The sequence below is a fragment of the Zalophus californianus genome, chromosome 1, assembly GCF_009762305.2.
Source record: "Zalophus californianus isolate mZalCal1 chromosome 1, mZalCal1.pri.v2, whole genome shotgun sequence".
NCBI lineage: Eukaryota > Metazoa > Chordata > Mammalia > Carnivora > Otariidae > Zalophus > Zalophus californianus.
In genome coordinates, this window is record NC_045595.1 from 970,432 (window position 1) to 991,269 (window position 20,838).

General features: G+C 61.5%; 2 protein-coding genes across 2 annotated transcripts; both read right to left on the minus strand.

Moving 5' to 3' along the window:
* Positions 1-2,133: 2,133 nt before the first annotated feature.
* Positions 2,134-13,318, minus strand: MBD3 (methyl-CpG binding domain protein 3). Its single transcript, XM_027586471.2, is given in 8 exon segments — positions 2,134-3,570; positions 3,682-3,880; positions 5,391-5,455; positions 5,457-5,569; positions 5,997-6,087; positions 6,825-6,962; positions 8,270-8,429; positions 13,161-13,318. Coding segments are annotated over 7 exon segments (774 nt in total). The 5' UTR covers positions 13,175-13,318; the 3' UTR covers positions 2,134-3,570; positions 3,682-3,687.
* Positions 13,319-17,444: 4,126 nt separating this feature from the next.
* LOC113916653 (cytochrome b-c1 complex subunit 10) lies at positions 17,445-19,847 on the minus strand. Its single transcript, XM_027583356.1, has 3 exons — positions 19,691-19,847; positions 18,225-18,369; positions 17,445-17,608 (listed from the first exon to the last, which is right to left on the minus strand). The coding sequence occupies exons 1-2, from the start codon at positions 19,738-19,740 to the stop codon at positions 18,249-18,251; spliced, it is 171 nt and encodes a 56-aa protein (XP_027439157.1). The 5' UTR covers positions 19,741-19,847; the 3' UTR covers positions 17,445-17,608; positions 18,225-18,248.
* Positions 19,848-20,838: the final 991 nt, after the last annotated feature.

A 20,838-nucleotide genomic window follows, 5' to 3' on the forward strand; every position in this document is an offset into this window, starting at 1 on the left:
AACCCACAGTAGCCTTGTGTGTCCGGTTCCCTGCCCCCCCACCCCCCGGACGTCCTGGGCTCAGGGTCCGTCCCTGGGGCAGTGCATGCCCACACCTCACTCCTGTCTGCGCTGTTTCCGCTTGTTTGTTGATAGACCCTGGGATTATTTCCACGTTTTGAGTGCCTGAACCTGGACCAACCCTTACCTGATCTTACAGTGGCGTCTGAGCATCCCCCTAGCAAAGGCTGAGAGTCCCTGTTCTAGGACGGTACCGGGCAATAGAACTTTCCAGATGATGGAATGTTCTCCATGTGCTGTGTCCGCTTTCATAGCCACCAGGCCTGGGTTCGAGGAATGGGACGTTTCATTAGTTGTAACCAATTGAAACTGATAGAGCCACATGTGGCTGGTGGCCATCCCACTGGACTATTCTAGAAATCTGAGCAAGCTGGTCCCTCCGCTCCTGCCCACCCGGCCAGGTCTTGACCAGTAAACTCCCAACTTGTTCTGTTCACGTCACTGCCTTAGGTCACCCTTAGGGTCCCTTCCTCCTCAAACTTGGTGGATCCTGAGCTCGACCCGTCCCTGGGCTTCTGTAGCAACCGCTCATTCCCCTTGAGGGACAACATGGGCGAAGGCCAGGGGGCTGGAGTGAGCTTGGAAGGAAGGAAGAGATGGTCAAGTCTACGGGCTGCCCAGGGAGATAAGGAATTTTGTCTTCGGGGTAATGTGGCCTGACAACTAAGTCCCCCAAAGACATCCCTGTCCCGGGAAGACCTGTGGACATGTCCCCTCACGTGGCAGAGGGAACCCTGTCAGGGCCCCCGAGGAGGGGGTGACCCTGGGTTCCTGGGGGGCCCGGCGTCCTCACGAGATCCTCACGAGGCCCTCCCGAGGGGGAGGCAGAGGGTGGGAGTCCCAGAGATGGGCAGACCCCACGCTGCTGGCGGTGAGGATGGAGGGGGGGCCGCGGGCCAGGAAAAGGCCGGAGCCGGGTCTCCCCGGGGCCCCGGGGGGGACCAGCCCTGCCCACGCCGAGGTTTTAGGACTTCTGAACCCAAACTGTCAGAGAATCAATCCGTGTGGTTTTAAGCGGCCAAGGTGGCCGTGACCTGTTGCAGTGGCCGCGGGAGGCTTGCACAGATGCAGAGGTGTCCTAGGACTGTTGTGCAGGGTGGGGTGCAGCTTGGTTCAGAAAGCTCTGTGCCTGCCTTGGAGTGGGGGCGGCTGGGCACCAGGTGGAGACATGGGGGTGGTTCTGGTCTGTGGTGTGGACATCGGAGCTGATGCTGCTGAAACCCTGGCACCCAGCAGGTGTCGTCGGGAGATGTCGGAGCTGGATGCACCAGGTGACCTGGCTGCCTGGGAGCCCCCTCCTCGTCCCTTGCCACCGGGGGTCTCTCTAGGGAGAGGAGAGAATTCGTGGCGGGCCCCAACTCAGGGTCAGGATGGGCTCTGGGGGGGTGGGACGCTGGACCCCGTCCTAGCTTCTGAGGTCCTGAGATTCGCGGCCCCTCAGGGCCTCTGTGGACCTGGAGTCGGGGAGACCCAAGTTCTCAGCCAGGCTGGACCTCTCCAGCTGGTGCCCCTCGGCAAGTTGCTACCCTGAGCCTGTTTCCCCTCTGGGAGCTGGGCCCCCTCCAGGAGGGCGGTGCTGACTGCAGGGTAGAGCCAAAGCCTGTGGAATGACTGTGTGGGAGGGGTGTGGAGTGGAGGGGGCCCCAGGCAGAGCAGGTGGTGGCCGGACACCGGAGATGGTAGGAGCACTACCATGCGGGCCCCCTTCCCAATCATCCCACCAGTGCTGGCCCGGGGGGGCTCCCCGCCTGAGCTCCTGGCACAAACCCCTACAATGCAGACTTGGGGCGGAGCACACGTGGGGGAGTCTCCAGTCCAGGCAGCAGGGGGCCCTGGGGGCTCCGCATCTTCTGGAAACCTTGGCCAAACGGGCTCTTTCACTACAGGTGCTGGGAGCGGAACCCCACCCTCCCTGGGAAAGGCCCGTTGGCCCCCCGGGTCCCCTTTCATCACCCAGCCCACGATAAGGTGACAAACAGGACACTAGGTGCCGAAGGCCTGGGCGGGGGTCCAACCCCCCCTGGACACAAAGGCTCTGGGTCTTCAGAATTAAAGCAAGGTTCCAAACCACACTCACCGAGATGGCTTTATTCAACGGTCGCCCACAGGACAGGGTGCCTCCCGGGCCCCGCAGTCCCTTCCGCTGGGCAGGGCTCCGGGCACCTGGACCTCAGGCCCACACAGGGGCCAGCCCCAGACGGAGCTCCTTCAGCGGCTACAGCCTCCATGAAGGGCAGGACGATGCGTGGCCTTAGGGGAGAGGCCTTCCCGAGGCCTGTGGTGGCCCGGCCCCCACAGCACGCCGGCCACACCCTTCGTGGGTGGTTCTGGAGGATTTGTGCTTTGACTGGACTAGAAGGATGCTGCCAATGTGCCGTGCTGGGCCAGCGTCTCGGATGAGCAGGTGGCTCCTGCCATGGCCCCCACCCTGTGCATCAGCCAGGGTGACAGCCACACAGGCAGCGACCCAGGTCCTTCCCGACGGTCTCCAGCTGCTGGCCGGGGCTGAGCGGGGACGGGAGGGCGCCCCTCACCCAAGGCACTCAGGCTAGGAGAGGGCAAGGATGAAGGACGATTCCGACGCCCCCCTGCGCCCGGAGCTGCCCAGATGCCGCTGCTCTGGGCACCAGATGCTTGGAAACGCCGGGGCCACAGAACGCACCCCAGGATGGGACCTCGGAGGAGCTGCGGCCCAGGACCAGCTCTGGCCCTGAGTGCTGGGCACCCCCGTCCCCGCTACACAGGGAGGGGAAGGGAGGCCAGTCGACGGCCCAGCTGCCTTGGAGCCCCGGCCTGGCGAGTCGGCCGCAAGCAGTTCGCCATCGCCGGTGGCTGGCTGACCCTCAGGCCGGGTCGGCCGCGCTGTGGACAGTGAGGTTTTCCCAACACAAAGGCTAGAGTCCGCATCCACGTGCAGCGAACACAAAGGCTAAGCAGTTATGTGGACGTCCAGCCTTGTTTGTGTCACGGATTTATTGAAGGACAACGTCTGGGTTGCGCCGTTTGCCTCCAGATGAGCTCCGAGCCGGGGCGGCTTCGCCCGCCGGTGGGCATCCCCCCTCCTTGGAGGGCTGATGTGCGGACCCCGGAACGGCGTCCTCACACGCGGGGATCGGGAGGCGGGGACTGTTCCGAAAACTGCTTCTCCAGCCCCCTGGGGACCCTCGCAGGCCCCCGGTGGCGGCCGTCCTGTGTGATGCGGCCGTGGGGGTGAGGCCAGCCCCAAGTCCAGGTGGAGAGACGGCGCCGAGGAGGGCCTCCTGCAGGCGGGCCCGGGGGCCGGTGGACGACACTTCCGGACCCCAGGCCTTCAGAAGAAGAGCCCACACGGGGGGCCCGTCGGGCAGGAGCTGCCCTCCAGCCGTGCCCCCGTGGGCCCAGGGGAGGGGACACGCCTGGGAGGGCCCAGGAGGGGCAGCCATCGTCCGGGGCCGGGCCACAGAGCGTGGTCCGAGCGTGGGCACGGCGGAGTCCGCGGGGGGCTCCCCGCGGCAGGGCTCCACGCGGCCTCTGGAAAGACAGGGAGAGAGCGCCATCAGCGCCCTGACGGGAGCGGCCCTCGTCCCCACGGTCGCCGTCCGAGCGCCAGGCGGCCTGGGACCCAGCCGGCAGGGCCGGCACCTGCTTCTAGACGTGCTCCGGCCCCTGGTCCGGCTCGTCCTCGTCCCCGTCCTCGTCCCCGGCCTCGTCCCCGTCGGCGCTGGGCTTGTCCAGCGGCGCCTCGCCGTCCCGGGCCAGCTCCTCGACGTGGGCCAGCATGTCGGCCATCAGCGCCTCCTCCAGCCGCTTGCGCACCTGCTGCACCAGCTCCTCCTGCCTCCTGGGGTGCACGGGCTACGCTGGCCGGGCGCACGGCTGCCGGGAGGGGCCCCTCCGCCCGCGCTCCTGTCCCCGCAGCTGCCCGCGCACAGGGCCTGGCACTCCACCCGGGCCGGGCCGATGCTGGGGCGGGCCCCGCTGCCCTCCGTGCCCGCCCCTCCCGGCACCGCCGCGTCAGCGAGCACCTGCCGGGGCCCAGCGCAGCGCCCCCGACTCCCTTTCCTGTCACTTGAGCACAGTGTGCAGAGATGGACAACGGTGCTCGGTCACCGCGGCCACAGCCAGGGTCAGCCACCGGCCGGGCGAGGGGATTCTGCTGGAGAGCGCCAGGCAGAGGACGGCCTTCTCGGGCCTTTTACCTTCTGTTACGACCATCCAGAAAGCCACCAGCCTTCCCTCCCTGAGGCCGAGACCCTCACCACAACGGGAACACGAACCAGCACTGTGTCTGTCACCAGGCTGGCAAATGCCAGCCCCCATCTTTGGCAACGCGCCCCCCCCGCCCCCGCCGACCCCGGACCAAATCTACCACCTAACCCGTAACACGAGGTTCTCCTTTCTGTGGCTTTTCCTGTTTCTAGAAGTTTCTGCTTGACTTTAAAAATCTGCTAGTCTTTCCAGACGGTTGTGTTCTTGTCTTATACTTCCAACTCCCTGGAGACGAGCTCCTCTGCAGGCCTGTGGGCGATTCTGTGTCTTCTGTGTGCAGGGCATGGGACTCTCTCCTGTACCCGCACGGCTTCCAAGCCCCAGGCCCGACACAGGAAGCCTGCCCACCTACGACCCCACCTGTAAGCCAGTCCTGGCCATGGCTGCTGTGTTTCCAGCCCCTTCTCTTTGTGGGGTCCACAGAGTCCCCTAACTCGTTCTGACCTAAGCTGTGCGTTGACACTTCAGTCGAGAGAACACAGGTTCCACTCGTCCAGAGCTTCTGGATGTTTTCTGTCCTGCTGCCAGCTTCAACTATCTCCTCACCAGGATGCCTTCCCAGAGGACTCCAGGTCGGGGATGCCTCTTGCCCCGAGGCCCCCTGCACCTGCTCTCTGGCTCAGCTGGGAAACCCTTCCAGGGCCCACTGGCCACAGCGTCCAGCCTCAACTCGGGCTGGCCTTCGGGGCCTGTGGCATGCTTGGCGCCACCCCCGTCCCATGCCACTCTCTAGAGCCCCCCCCGCCCCCGGCCAGGCACGTGCAAGGCCTCATGTGCCCGAGGATGGGCAGGCCACACTGTGAGCCTGTGCATGTAGGTGAAGAGCCACTTTCCCTTCCCAACAACACATGTACAGAGCTAGGACGCTTCCCACCCCCGCCACAGGTCGCCTCGCCCCTGGCCTGCCCTGAACCAAGACTCGTGGGAAAGCTTCTACTGATTCTTTTCAAACCCGCCCTCGCTGTGGCGCATCTGCTTCGAGCCCCCGAGCCCCAGAGAGCGTCAGCAAGGAAGTGGGACGCGCTGGCCGGGCGCGCCGGCCATGGGCACTGGTATGGGGGGGGTGGCGTGCAGGGCAGTACCTGATGTCCTCATCGGTCACCATGAAGGCCTTGCAGAGGGGCTGGGCTGTGTTGAGCCACACCCCCAGGATTCTTCTCCACGGCGGCCGAGAGCTGCCCGGTGATGGGCATGGTGCTGGTGTGCAGGGCGCTGGCGATGGCCGACAACAGGGTCTCATCTGTGCAGCCAGGCCCCACGCCTACCAGGGACAGGAGGGTGGTCACCACTGGGCACCTGAGGCCTCCCCCCGAGCCTCGGGTTTTCGATCCCAACTCCCCGCTATAGGCACTCAGGCCCTTGACAAAAGCAGGAGCCGTGCCCGTCCGTCACAGTGTGGTGGCCTTTTCACGGCGTGGGAGCAAAACCACACACAGGTGGGTCTTTGCAGGGCCCCCGACACAGCTCGGGAGCCGCGGCACAGGTGGGGTGGCCTCCAGGATTGGGGGACCAGGGCCCTGGCTGGTCCAGGCTGCACGGGGGGAGCCCTGCCCCTGCCAGACACCTGTCCTTCCTCCCAGCCCAGCAGGAGGGCGGCGCTCGGCCCAGGGCGTGCTATTTACGGTCCTTCACCGCGCTGCAGAGACCGCTGGCTTCCTCGTGCCTGGTCCCCTCTATCCCGGGCCTACCTTGCAGGCCTTTGGGCAGGTCCATGGTCTTCACGAGCTCCTCGGCGATGTCAAAGGCATTGAGGCCACTCAGCTTCTTCTCCCAGAAAAGCTGCCACCAGACACACAGACATGAGGCTGACGGACGTGCCCCCACAACAGGCAGCCCTGGCCAGTCCCGACGACAGCTGGGGCCCATCCACATGCGGGACAGCAGTCTCAGCACGACCTCTGACCCCCATGTGCTAGAACTACCTGCTTGGGAACGAGGCTGCGGTAGAACGTGTGGGATTTCCCGCCAGGCCTGGCCTCCAGGCCAGAGAAACCCCAACCCGGGACCTCAGCCTTGCCGTTCCTAAAACATGGCACAACCCTGGGGAGGTGAAGCCCCCTTCACGCTGAAACTTCAGTGCAGAACTCCACCGTCCAGCAGGGCTGAGCTACGAGGCCCCCAGAGGCCCCACCGTGGCCTAGCACCAGGGCAGGCCCTGCAGGTCAAGGGGCTCACACCCAGTGACAGCGCCCCAGGACTCTGGGGGACAGTGTGCAGAGAGGCACGTCCTAAGCGTGGGGGCAGACGCACAGGTCTGAGCAGTTACTTAGATGGCGACGACCCCAATGCCACCGAGGGGGAGGAAATGCCACGGGACCCCCCTGGAGCGGCCCCGAAGCCTCCTGCCCCAGCCAGTGCCCGCACGCCAGCCATCTGCTGGGCATTTGCACACATGCTCAAAAGCACAGGGAACCCTTGGCTCTTGGGAGGTAGGTCACAAGGCAGCATGTGTGTGACCCGCACCCTATGCCCACCGCGACCTCGCCCGGGGATGTGCGTGGGGCACGTGGGCTCACCTGCCGAGGTTGCTCCACGGCCTTCTGGGGGTCACTCTTCACCTTGTTGCTGGGGTGGTTGGTGATCTTGGTCACTGGCTGCTTGAAGATGGATGCCGTCTGCCTGACGGGGAGGGCCGTGTTCAGGTCGGGCTTGCCCTGCAGACACACACAAGCTGGTACCGCAGCCCCAAGGTCCCCAGTGGGCTCTCCCAGGCAGCGGAGGAAACCCTCCCCGTGGGCTTTGGGGAACAGACCCCGTGTCCCTCAGTCACCAGCCTACGCCGAGGCACCCCCAGAGCTGGAGGCGATGGCAAGCCCAGGCCCTGCCTATTTGCTGCCCACGGTGGGGCCGTGGTGGGGCTCTGCTGGGGCTGTCCTGCAGCCAGGACCAAAGCACCCCCCTCCACTCGTCAGAGACTGGTGGACACACAGTGTCACCGGGCCCCCGTGGGCGTCCCATCAGCTGTTGAAGACCGGCTGCCTTCCAGGCCCCTGCAGCGACCCCCTCACTGCCAGGTTTGGGGAGAGAGTGACAGGCACACTGGGGACAGCCGGGGGCCACAGGCCTGTGGCCTCTCCCAGGGACTGAGTGAAAATGCTTTCTTTTCTTCTTTCTGCTTTTCTGTAGCTCCCAAGTTTCCCTCCACAGATAGTTGCGATTTGAATACCACGGCAAATAAACTGAAGCGTGGAAACTTCTCTCTCTCCACCTAAAAGCGGGGTTTTTTTTTTTTAATTTTTATTTTTCAAGATTTTATTTATTTGACGGCGAGAGAGGGAACACAAGCAGAGGAAGTGGGAGAGGGAGAAGCAGGCTCCCCGCTGAGCAAGGAGTCCGATGTGGGGCTCGATCCCAGGACCCTGAGATCATGACCTGAGCCAAAGGCAGACGCCTAATGACTGAGCCACCCAGGCGCCCCAAGATTTATTTTTTTTAAAGATTTTTTATTTAGGGGCGCCTGGGTGGCTCACTGGGTTGAGCGTCTGCCTACAGCTCAGGTCATGATCTCAGCGTCCTGGGATTGAGCCCCACATCGGGCTCCCTGCTCGACGGGAAGCCTGCTTCTCCCTCTGTCTTCCCCCCGACCCCGCTCATGCTTTCTGTCCAATAAAGAAATAAAATCTTTAAAAAAAAAAAAGGTTTTTTAATATATTCATTTGAAAGAGAAAGAGCACACGTGAGTGACAGCAGGAGGGAAGGTCAGAGGCAGGAGGAGAAGCAGACACCCCGCTGAGCTGGGAGCCCGACACGGGGCTTGATCCCAGGACCTGGAGATCATGACCTGAGCTGAAACCAACAGTTGAACACAACCTACTGAGCCACCCAGGTGCCTCTTAACTTTTGGACTTTTTAAAAGTAACCTGTATGCCCAACACGGGCCTTGAACTCATGACCCCAAGATCAAGGATCGCATGCTCCACCGACAGAGCCAGCCAGGCGCCCCCAGAGGCCTGGAGCTTACCTTGACCTGGTTGGACGAGTCATAGCGGACCCTCTGCCGGCTCTTGTTCATCTTGCTCATCAGCATCTTGCCCGTCCGGAAGTCAAAGGTGCTCAGGTCCATGGAACCCCCCAGGTACCGTGCCAGCTGGGGTTTGCTCCGGAACTTCTTCCCACTGGGGCTGTGGACAGAGAGGGGGTCAGCGGCGGGCAGGGTGTGCTGGGCCAACCCTTGCCCTCTCCCCAGTGCCGCCTCCCAACTAGAGCCCCCAAGCAGACCCCAGGGTCTGCTGAGAGCAGGGATCAACACCCTGATGCAGAAGGCTGGGGCCCAGCTCCAGGAGCCCAGCTGACATATCAGAACATTTCAGAAACACAGTTAGGCTGTGTTCTTGAGAAAGGACTCCAAGATAACAGGTATTTCAGGGACAACCCCTAACAGTCTCCTCGTGGGTACCATGTTGGGGACTAGGGTATCGTGGCGGGGGCGGACGGTAACATTTCGTTAAGATTCAGGGCCAGGACCCCAAATAGCTGCTCAGGTGTGACCTGTTGGGAAATCCAAAACCAGGTGTTTGGAAGCCGTGAAGCTCCGTGATCCTGCTCACCTCTGGACAGCGCAGGCCACCCACCTCTCTAGGAGACTAACGATGCCGACCCACAGGGAGACTGCACAACAAATGAGTAGCACAGGCCCAGGAACGCCAACTGCTGCAGCCACTTTGTACTGATCAGCAGCCCCACACTCCCATCTACCCGAGAGAACGAACGTGTTCATGCAAAACTACACCCCGGTGTTCAGAGCAGCGGCTCATCGAGAGCAAGAGGTGAAAAGAGCCCAAGTGTCCACCAGTGGGGGAACAGATACACACAGCGTGTCCCTCACGCACGGGAGTGTCACTCGGCCATCAGGTGGTGAGCGAACAAACATCCCTTGGCTGCGAACAGGAGGGAGGCGCCCACACGCACAGCCCCGGGGACGGACCCCGAGCCCACGACGCTCAGGGACAGAACCAGACACAGAAGGCCACACGGGGTGTGAATCCACGTGGGTGGCACGTCCAGAACAGGCTCATCCATGGACGGAAGGGGGCTCATGGGGGCCGGGAGAGGGAGAGTGACACTAAGAGAGACGGGGCTTCTTCTTGGGTCGATGGAATGTTTTAAAATTGGCCCTGGTGACAGTTGCACGACTCTGTGATACACTAAACTACACACTTGCACACTTTAAGTGGCTAAACTGTGCGGTATGTGGACTGCATCTCCATCAGGCTGTTAGAAAAAGCACTTGTGTGACGCCCAGCAGGCCTGGGGCCTCTCCAAACACGTCACTGCTACCAACTCAACAAGCAGTCGCTCTCAGTAACAGCTCATCAGTCTGAGATTGAAAAGTGCTTGATTTTGCTGATCTCCCCTGACAAATCTCTAGGATGAGCCTCTAATTCAGCAACTGCATGTCCGCCCCCGCAAGCCCCTCTAGGGACCACAGAAGGCAGCATAGAAGCCGGGACAGCCAGAAGGAAACCCCCTCCCCTCCAACGTCAGGACCCACACGGTGGCCAGCTGCACTCCCCTCTGGAATCCCCACCAGGACCTCTGGACAAGCAGGGCCATGGCTGGAAGCCAGGCGATTCCCCTGGGCCTGGCTGCGTCTGCTAGGACCAGGAGCCCAGCACACAGAGCCCGACTCTTGCCTTCAGGATGATGCACTTTTCCATCATGCTGTGCTGGCTCATGCGCACACTGAGCCTACATGCCCAGGACAGCAGGAAGGAACCGGGGTCAGATAAGGCCACAGAGGAAGGAGAGGACCCCATCAAACTTGCCAGCCTTTCTCTGCCTCCAGTCCCCCCTGCCCCCGCCATGCTACATGAGAACAGCAAATAGACACAAAGCACAGGTAAGTGGTTGGGGGTACAAGGCACTGATGATTAAGGGCCTGGGGCTCTTTTGGGGTGAGGGAAATGTGGAGGATTCACCTGTCTGTGAATATGCTACAAAGTATTCAATTATACACTTCAAATGGGTGAACTGTACGTATATGAATCGTAATCCCAATAAAACTGTTAAAAAACAAAAAGAAAAAGATGCGATAGTAGATCCCAGGGGCTGGGGGAGAGATTGAGAGGTGATGCTAATGGACAAAGGGCTCATTTTGGGGTGATGGAATGTTCTGGAACTAGATATTGTGATGGCTGCACAACTTTGTGAATGTACTAAAGAACTACTCAACAGTACACATTTCTGACAGAATGCAGACTGTATCTCAACTTTTAAAAAAGGTTCTGCAGCATCGACACAGGAAAATGTCCCTGATGGTTTATTGAAAACAATCCTGGATTTATATAAAAGTGCACTATGGCCTTTCTGGGAGCAGGGCCTAAGCTAGAGGGCACAAACCAGGAGCTAGAAGCGTGGGTTCGGAGGGCTGCGGCTGGCCCGTCAAGTGGCTTGTTGTGGGGTGAGGAGCTGCCACCTAGCCTTGATGCCCAGACCAGGAGATGGATGCAGGACTGAGTGCAGCCTGGCTTCCCGTCTGCAGAAAGGGCTGCTGTGAGGGTCGCCAGAACCAGTGAGCGGGCACCGACGAGAGTGAGGCCCAAAACCCGTGACGCCCCAACAGCAAGCAAGATACAACCTCAGCCGGCTGCCCCAAGGAAGGGGGCTGCTACGCTAAGTCCCTCCTGCTTTTCCTGAGTACATTTCTACCTCTAAAATGAGATCTTCTGGAGAAGTCCTCCCTACTCCATACCCCTCCAAAGAATTATCCCCGAGGTCAGGGTACTAACTTCCCGCACACCCTCAACCTCCTGCCTGACAAAAAATGTCACAGTGAGATTATTTTCACAAAGAAAATACATGGCTGCAGGCTGATGTGTCAGCCCCCAGGTAACAATTTGTGGGGTGACAATCTTGCAAAGAATACACTCCCTTCCTCCACTCTCTGGACAAGGAATCGAGGCCCATGTGTTCCTAGGGACAAGGCTTGGATCCCACACCAGGTCTGCTGGACTCAAGGCCCTCATGCCCTACCTTCCCTCTGCATTGAGAGAATCAGGAAAATCTATCCATGCTCCTGCCCAGCTGCCTGGTTCAGCAGGAGCTCCAGTAGGTGGAGAGGCCAGAGACCCACATTCCAGAAAACACCATGGATTCCAGATCACACACCCCAAACCTCCCACCCACTGGGAGGGAAGGTGACACCCACCTGCCTAGTGGGTCATCCAGGTCAAAGACCTGGGAATGGTACGGGACCCTCCCGGCCACCTCCTCCCCTCAGACCGCCTCTCAGTGGTCATGGGAAACCTAGAATTGTATCTGTCCAGCCCATTTGGAACTGTTCCCCATTGCCAGACCCCCATGCTCAGGTCCAGGGCCTCAGAGGAAGGCCCCGTTTAGCTGAGGCCCTATGAGGCCCTCACGGAGGTGGGGACAAGAGGTGGAGCAATGTTCTTCTCAAGGTGCTCCAGCCCTGCTGACCTTGGCTCAGCCTCCTGGGGCCTCTGCACAGGATGCCCACTCCCCGGACAGCCCCTCCCAGCTCCACTGCCCAAGCTCAGCTCAGTGCTACCCCGTCAGAGAGGCCCTCCCTGAGCTGCACCAGCCTCAATCCAGCACCCCATCACTGGCCCTCACAGACCCCCGCGCTTCTGAGCGGGTGTCCTCTCCTGTAACTATGGGATCCTCGGGGAGCCGGCTGGTGCTGTCGCCCAGGAGAGGAAGGCCCGGGTCTGACTCCAGCCCCACCGCCAGCAGGTGCTGCAGAGTCGTTAACAAGAGAGCCAGGGAGATCTGCTTCACACTTTAGATCTGAGAGGGAAGACGGACACACAGGCATGCTTGGAATGAAAGGAGAGCTCCTCACGGACCCCCAGGTCAGAACGGCAACAGCTGGCGAAGGAGTGGCATCAGAGTCCCGGGGAGATGCTGTAGTCACACCACTTCAATGCCTGACCTCACACGGTCCCAGCCGCCAGCCCTTCTCAGCCCACCTCCCTACTCCTTCCCCACGGGGGCCGGCAAAGGCGCAGGAGGGACCCAAGTGCTGGGTGGACGGAACGGCACTCCCAGCCCGCCTCGGCCTCACGCGGGCAGCTTCTGGGCCCGTGGGGACCGCACGAACCCAGCCCGCATTCAACACGTGGCGGGTATCCCGCTTTACTCTGCCCAGCGACCCGAAGGCGCCCCAGGGTCCTGAAGCAAGGGGGAGGGAGTCATCAGAGCTGGCTCAGACACAAAAGCATCTTCCAGCAGTCAGAAAGAAAACAGGAGCGCGAGAGAAGACAGCAGGTGGCCGACTGTCTGGGGTGGGCCGCCAGCCGCCCACTGACTCTTTATTCCACCGACCAGGAGCCTGGGGAAGGGGGGCTCACAGTCCCGCGCGTCCCCTCCCCGCTCCCGGAGGCGCCGCGACCCAGCGCAGCGCCGCTCTCCGGAGGGGCGGCCCCCCACCCCCGAGCGCCCCCGCCTCGGGCTGAGCGCGCGCTCCGCCAATCCAAGGGACAGCCCAGCCCCCACCCCCGCCTCCCAGCGGCGTCTGGCCCGCGCCCGGCGTCCCTCGCCCCGCCGGCCGGCCCGCCGCGGCCGCGGAACAAAGGCCACCGCCCGCCCCGCGCCCCGCGCCCCACGCGGCCGCGGGGGAGGGGGAGGGGCACGCACGCGCACTGGCCCGGGGCCGCCGCGCGCCGGCACGCACGCACGCACGCACGACGCACGCGCGGGGCCCAGGCCGCAGCCCGGGTCGAGGCGCCCAGGCCGCCGCAGAGGCCGCTGGGAGGCGCCCGTTGGGGCCCTGCCCGGCCGGCACGTTCATTCACCTATAGTAAAAGACATCCCTGTGGCCGGCCGACAGCCCCGACCTTCTGGGCACTTCTTCCCTCTCCCAGCCCTGCGGGAGCGCCGGGCACTCCCACCTCTTCCGCTCCATCGCGCCCGGCTCCTCGGCCCGCCGCCGCCGCCGCCGCCGCCGCCGCCCGGACCCCCGCTCGCCGCCGCCGCCTCAGCTGCCTCCGTCGCCGCCGCCGCCGCCACTTGCCGCGGCTGTTCCGGCCCGCGGGCCCCCGCCCTCCGCCCCCAGCCGGGCACGCGCCGGCTTTGCCGCCCTCTCGGCCCCCTCCCCGCGCTCGCCAGCCCCCGCTCGGGGGGCCCGCTCCGCCCACCCGCCCGCGCGCGGGGCCCCGTGCTGCGCAGGCGCTGCGCGGGCCCCTCCCCGTGGGCGCCGGCCCCGCCCTGCGGCGGCGGCCCCAATCAGCGGGCGGCTGGGGGGCGTGGCTAGTGGCGGCACGCGGCTCGCCTGCCGGCCCGCCCAGCGCCTGCGCCCTGGGCTCGGCGAGCGGCAAACTGCCGGACCGCCCCGTGGTCCTCTCCAGCGCTGTGCCGCCAGGTGCCCGCTCGAATCTCGGGTTATCCGCCCAGTGCCGGGCCTCCATCATCACGCCGCCTCCCGCCCTCCCTCCCCCTGGTCTCCCAGCCTCCAGGCATTGTAGTTGACCACCGCCCTGCACGCCCCAAGTCCCTCCCGACGCCTTGGAATCGAGGAATAGCCCCTCCCCAGCCCCCACCTCCCCCCGCTCCACCGTAGTCCAGCCGCCTTCTCTTCCTGGGGTCCAGGACCTTCCTAAGAAACGTGCCGCCCCGATTTTGACGCCTCTCCCCGCCAGAGACCAGCTGGCTTCCCCTCTTGGTCCCTCCCCTCGTCGGCCCAGGGCAGGTGCTCAAGAAAAGATGACCGAGTGGCTAGAGCTGCAGCCGGTGCCAGGAGACTGAGGAGCATGGTGATGGTGGGGGGGCGGGGGCAAGCTCCGCCGAGGGAAGCAGAGGGGTGGTCCGCACACAGGGGTCTCCCCTGCAGGGGTCTTCACAGCTCAAGTCTGAGGCAGGCCCTGGGCGGGCAACCCAAGAGCACCAAGTGGAGCGCAGGTGTAACTTGTTTTAATGGCTTCAGGTTAAGTGCAGCTTCTCACAATGTCCCTCCTGCTGTCTCAGAGACAAAGGGCACAGTGGGGAGGCGGGCACCCTGAACGGTCACCATACGAAGCTGGTTTGGGGCACCAGATTCCTGTCTGGAGGGTTCAGGCCAGAACCCAGGGCTTCAGGACCCTGCCCTTTGTGCAGGGAAATGCTGGTAACTACTGGGCTTGTCTTTTTCCAGCTTGTATGATTTTATTTAACTTAAAAAACTATAGTTACAAAGATACGTTTATTTCAGTCAGTGAAACCACGTGCAGAGGTAAAGGAAAAATTGTTAACCTTCTTGTGTCAGAGGTCCTGGGGAGGACCAAGCTCCTGCTTTCAAGTCTTTGGGTGTATACCCCAAGTGCAATTGCTGGGTCACATGGTAATCCTGTTTAATTTTTTTTAAAGATTTTATTTATTTATTTGAGAGTGAGCAAGAGAGAGAGCATGAGCAGGGGGAGTGGCAGAGGGAGAAGCAGGCGCCCCACTGAGCAGGGAGCCCGATGCGGGGCTCAATCCCAGGACCCCAGGATCATGATCTGAGCCGAAGGCAGACGCTTCACTGACGGAGCCACCCAGGCGCCCTCTATGTTTCATTTTTAGAAGAACCGCCTACTGTTTTCCGCAGCGCCTGCCCTACTCACGTTCCCGCCAGTGGTGCATGAGGAGGAGGTCCGGCCTTCTGGCACCGGCCGCAGCTCCAGCCGCTCGTTCAGTCATCTTTTTTGAGCACCTGCCCTGGGCAGGTGAGGGGAGGGACTCAGAGGGGAAGCCAGCTGCTCTCGCTGGGGGGAAGAGGAAGGGGTTGGGGGAGGGCTCTGGTTTCGCCACATCTTTGCCAACGTTTGTTATTTCCTGGTTTTTGATAGTACCACATTGGTGGATGTATGGTGTTGGGTCATAAGATTTGACCTTAAGAGGGCGCCTGGGTGGCTCAGTCGTTAAGCGTCTGCCTTCGGCTCAGGTCATGATCCCAGGATCCTGGAATCGAGTCCCGCATCGGGCTCCCTGCCTCTTGGGAAGACTGCTTCTCCCTCTGTCTGTCTCTCATTAATAAAATCTTAAAAAAAAATTTGACCTTAAGAACCACCATGCACCCTTAAAAAAAAAAATGCACCCTAGGTGCCCCCTCACCATTCTTAGGCATTCAGCGTGCCGGCCTCCACTTGCTTCTCGGGGCATTTGACCCCCCTCAGGCCAAGGCTGCCTCCATAGCAGCAAGCCTGTGGGCATCGCCTGGCCCGAGCCCCTGGGATGGTCCCCTGGGGCTGGTCCAGGTGGACATGATGGGGAGTTGCCAGCAGAGAAGCTGGGAGTCCCAGAAGGGAGACAGGCAATCATGCTCCCCTCCTGGTTTGCTGGCACTGAGGACCTCCCTTTCCTGGGCTGGCTGCCTCGGGACCCAAGCAGACACCCTCTCCTACCCATCTACACAAGGTAAGAAATAAAAACAAAATCAAGTGATGAGGAGCCACTTTTAGTGGCAGGGTCTCCCCCCTCAGTACTGTGGACCTTGGGGATGGGTGATTGGGGGCATCCTGGGCACCGTGGGGGACCGAGCAGCATCCCTCACTGAGCCCACTCTAGGCCAGCACTCCCCCCGTCTTGACAACCACAGATGTCCCCAGCCAACAGTCCCCGAGTTAATGAGTCAATCATGGCACTCAGCTGGGGCACAGAATTTACAGGGTACCTGTCATCAAGATGAATGGCATTTAATGCAATAGTGTAACAATTTAAAATGAATGCTTAAGATCCATGATAGACAAAATGTCAAATTTTATTTTTGTGGGACGCCTGGGTGGCTCAGTCGTTAAGTGTCTGCCTTTGGCTCAGGTCATGATCCCAGGGTCCTGGGATCCAGCCCTGCATCGGGCTCCCTGCTCAACGGGAAGCCTGCTTCTCCCTCTGCTGCTCCCCCCGCTTGTTCTCTGTGTCAAATAAAATAAAATCCTTATAAGTAAATACCAATTTTTAAAAATGTGTATTTTTTTAAGATTTAGTTAGGAGAAACAGGTTTCTTTCCACTTCAGGCCACATGGCTCCACACAGCCCCGGAGGCTGCCCCAGGTTGAAAACTGGGTTAAGCCGTGTCGAAGCGGAGGATCCTTCCCAAAGTGCTGTGGCCCCAGGAAAGATGCCTTGGGTAAGAGAATGATGTGCAGAGAGGGGTGTCACAAATGCCACCGCTTGTGTTCAAGATAGAGATCTGTTCCGAATGTGTCTTCCGCGCCTCAGGACGGAAGGAGGTGAGGAGAGGTCAGGGGGGTGGGGCCCACCCTGATAGGATCAGTGTCCCGGGACACCTGAGAGCACACGCCTGCTCCTCCCTCCGCAGGTGTGCGGGGGGAAGGCCAGGTGAAGAAGACACAGCCAGAAGGCAGGATGCAGGAACTCACCAGAAGCAAACCCTGTCAGAACCTTGATCTCAACTCCCAGCCTCCAGAACTAAGAAGATTCGGTTGTGTTGTATGAGCTCCCCAGTCTGTGCGGTTTCCTTATGGCTAACAGAACAGCTGCTTCCACAAATATGCTTACACACACAGTTTCTAGAACTGTCAAGAACCGGGCAGGGGCCAGGGGAGGAAACTTGTGTGCCAGACCCTTGTGTACCTGCCCGCTTTTGTATCCTTCATGTGATGGTTTCACTTTTCTACAACTTCTGATGTTTTTCCTTTTAAAACAGAGCCAAGTTCTCGTTCCCTTGAGTGTGGGCTGGATGTGGGGATGTGTTTTCTAACAGAATGTGGAGAAAGTGATGGTGCAAGACTTCTGGGGGAAGGTCATAAGACATGTGGCTTCCACCCACAAAGACGCAAGGCGGCTCCAGCAGCCCCACGGAGAGGCCCACGCAGTGGGGAGCTGAGGCCTCCCTCCCACCAGCAGCCCCATGAGGGTGCCCGCACGAACGGCTCCTCCCGCCCCAGTCCAGCCTTCTCATGAGGCAGCCGCAGCTGACACCGTGACTGCATCCTCATGAGTGATCTGGAGCCAGGACCGTGCAGCTAAGTTACTCCTAAATTCTCGCCCACAGAAATCGAGAGGTAACGGATATTTGCTGTTTGACACCCCTAAGTTGTGAGGTGACTTCTCAAGGTGGTGATAAACACCCTGTACAGGTGTTACACATTAAACACCATAAGTGATCAATTTCTGCCACAGCCACGGACCCCTGGGTCACTCACACCACCACGGCTGCAGTCAAGATAACCAAGTCCCTAGCATGACCATGTTCAGGCGCAGCAGGTTTCAGAGCAAGGTTTAATGCTGTGTGCATTCAAACATAAAAGCTATTCTCAGAAACAGAGTCCTCAGTCATGCTGTCCTTTCCTTGAGGCCCATCCTGAGGGTGGGGGCTGGTCCAGGCACTGCAGGGGCTCCCACGGGAGACAGCATCAGCAGACACCTGGATGGGAGACAAGGCAGGGTGAGCACAAGACTCCGGGCTCCCGTTCTTGTAAGAGGGAGGAGCTAAGTGATGAGGAGCTACACACACTGCAGCCAGGCTCCAAAATCAAGTCCAGCTAGACTGCTTAGTTGCGTCATGGCCTGGGGCCCATCTGTAGAATGGAAATGCAAGAGGCACGTGCACTCTGGCCTATCGTGGTCGGCGCAGTGGACAGCCACGTCAAGAGACAAATGGAAGAGTCCAAGGGGTCGTTACGGCTCACGCAGCAACCCCTGGGAGGCCAGCAGCTGTGGGTCAGCTTCCACTTTCCCCATTTATAAAATGGGGCACCCCTCTGTCACACCCAGGCCTGGGCAGATTGGGGTGTGGGGTGCAGTCAGCCTCCAGGATGGAGCGCCCGGGGCCACTGCCCATTCCCCAGGCCCACAAACCAGGGATGCTGGTTGGCAGCTTTGTGTTGACAGGCAAGATTCTCCCAGGTGAATAGTCCAGGTGAGCCTCCCAGACCTACCACCCTAGCTCTGGGGGCGTGGAGAACCAGCCTCATGGAAGCCCCAGCCCTCAGCCATGTGGGCATCATAGGATTCACCTGCTAACAGCCGCCAAAACTTACCAGAGGGGTCCGAGGAGAGTCAGTTTAATCGTCCTTCTTAAACTTGCCATTGATGTAGGGCACCCAGTCCAGAATCAGCCGCCAGTCCGTGGCCCACACCAGCCCCACAGTGCCCACGGCGCCCCACATGCCTGCTGTGGGCATCCTGCCAAAGAACAGCAGGGGTCAGGTCCTGCTCAGGGGTCACCCTTCCAGCTGCATCTCTGGGTCTCTCTCCCTCCCATGCCAAGCTTCCATTTATCCAGCGCCCACCACACACCCACCCCTCCTGCCCAGTGTTTGGGCACAAAGCAGGAGACCCTGAGGCACTCTCACCTGCTTTCACATGAGAATCTTCTGGAGGTTTTTTTTTTTTTTTGAGGAATTTGCTCAAAAGAAAATTTAAACAACCCAAGCTCATAAGCACCCATTCACAACAGGTAATGTCTGCATGCAGGCCCCAACTATGCAGTTTACAGCTGACCAGGGACAGCTGTGGGACTGAGGGAGGCGTCAGGGTCTGGGTCTTATAGGAGCACACAGCACAGGAAGGGCAGGCCACCTCCCCAATGACACACAGCTGCATAGTGCATAACGGAGCTGAGTCTCGCTTTCACCCAGGACGACCACCCCTCACTTATGTCCTGTGATTGGTTAGAATCCACAGTGGCTCCAACAATTCCCCCTGATGCTCACGCTCGGTGCACCTCCTCCCTCGGAGTGTGAGCAGGACCCAGTCTCTGGTCTCTAATGAGTGAGACTCGCACAGGTGACCTTAGGAGCACAAGCTTCCAGCACAGGTGCTCTGGCTTGCTCCTACTCTGCGGGAAGCCGGCTGCCACCTGAGCTGCCCTACAGGGGGTCCGCCAACGATCACATACTTGCGCTTGGAAAGGCCCCCCTCAAAAGAGCCTTTGGAGGAGACTGCAGCCTCCTAAGCCGGTGTGGTGGGCCCAGCTCGGGTGTGCCCGCGCTCCTGACCCACACAAACTGCGAGGGAATACGTGCTTGTGGTTTGAAGCTGTGCGGGGCCACCTGTCCTGCAGCCACGGCTGACCACTGGAGGGCCGATGGCCGGCGATATACGGACCCCGATCACGGTCGGGGTCAGCCACGTGCCTGGGACGCTGGACCGGAAGGGATGCCATCGCCACTTCCACAGACGACGAACCACCACCACGCCCCCCGCCTGTCTCCCCAGTGACAGCCGCGGCCCCCGCCACCCCACCTGGCGCCTCGGCGGGCCCCCCAGCTCCGAGGGTCAGTAACGTCCCAGGAGCCTTCCCCGCCGTCCTGGTCGGCCCCGGGGAGCCAGAGCCGAAGGCGCTGGACAGACGGAGGGCGGCCGAGTCAGTCCGTCCAGGTAGGGGAGAGGAGCTGGCTCGTAAGTGCGCGCCGGACCCGCCGCTCTGCGCCCGTCCCATCTGGGACCCGGTAGCACAACGGGTGCCGACTGCGGACGGCGGGGGCCGGGAGCACATGCTCACCAGTTTTTGGCCAGCTCACGGTACCGCGGGCCCAGAAACCTGCTCAGCATCGCGGCGCGGTCCCCAGCTCAGGGTGACCCCGGGGCCCTCCCGGCCACACTACGCAAGCGCGGCGGCGGCAGCGCGCAGGCGCACGGGGAGGCCCCCCCCCCCCCAGCGAGCTGCCCGTTTGGCGACGGGCGGCAGCGGTTGTTGCGCGCGCAGACCCGGAAAACCTTGCAGTCATTTCCGGGGAGGGTCGGAAGTCGTTAGATGCGCCCGAGAGTGGGCATGTCTTGGGGGGCGGAGGGGGCTCTTCTGAGCGGGAGGCCCCGCGACGCGGGTGATGTCCCCTCGCCGGCGGCCAGGGTGGCCCCCAGCGGCGCAGCCTGCGGCAGCTGAGCACAACCCCCGACACTTGGCTGGTGATTTTGGGTCTTTACTACAAGCCAAGGCTGTATTTGCAGTTAGGGAAACTGAGGCCCGGCGGGGAAGGAACTCGGCCGGAGTCGCACGGAGGGAAGGGTGCGATCGGAAGCCGCCTCTGGGGCCGTTGGCCGTGCTTCCCCGCCTCCGTGTGCTCCCCGGGAGCCGTCGATCGGAGGCCTGGCTCCTGGAGCCAACGCGGAGGGCCCGCTTCCGCTAGTGGACGGACCGCCGGGGCGGGCGGAGCCTCGCCTGCCGCCGTCACTGCCTCTGGGGCCCCAGCATCGGGTGCAGGCCCGGAGGTAAGCCTCGGAGGTAAGCCCCGGCCGCTGCCCCGTCTTGCTCTCCTCCTGGCATCTGCGCCTCCGTTTCCTGCAGGGTGGCAGTTCCCGGGGGTGGGGGGAGGAGGGGCTGCAGGTGCTGACCTGGCCCCGGGCACTCACCGCGGGTGGGTCCCGGCACCGACAGTCAGAGCCCACGGTCGGGGCACCAGAGCTGCTTGTCAGTCAGTTAAGCATCGGACTCTTGGTTTCTGCTCAGGTCGTGATCTCAGGGTAGTGAGATGAGCCCCAGGTTGGGCTCTGCACTCAGCGCAGAGTCGGCTTGGGATTCTCTCTCCCTCTTCCTCTGCCCCTCCCCCCGCTCATTCTATCTCTCTCTGTCTCAAGTCAATAAATAAAGTCTTAAAAAAAAAATGAGTGGAGATGGTCATAGAGGCCTGCAGGCTGCAGGTCCTGGATCCA

Bases quoted from the DNA above. Each gene is read 5' to 3' on its own strand.
- LOC113916653 (XM_027583356.1), bottom strand. From the start codon at position 19,740: ATGCTGAGCAGGTTTCTGGGCCCGCGGTACCGTGAGCTGGCCAAAAAC. The intron at 18,370-19,690 runs GTGAGCATGTGC...GTTCTTTGGCAG, and splicing joins CGTGAGCTGGCCAAAAACTG to GATGCCCACAGCAGGCATGT.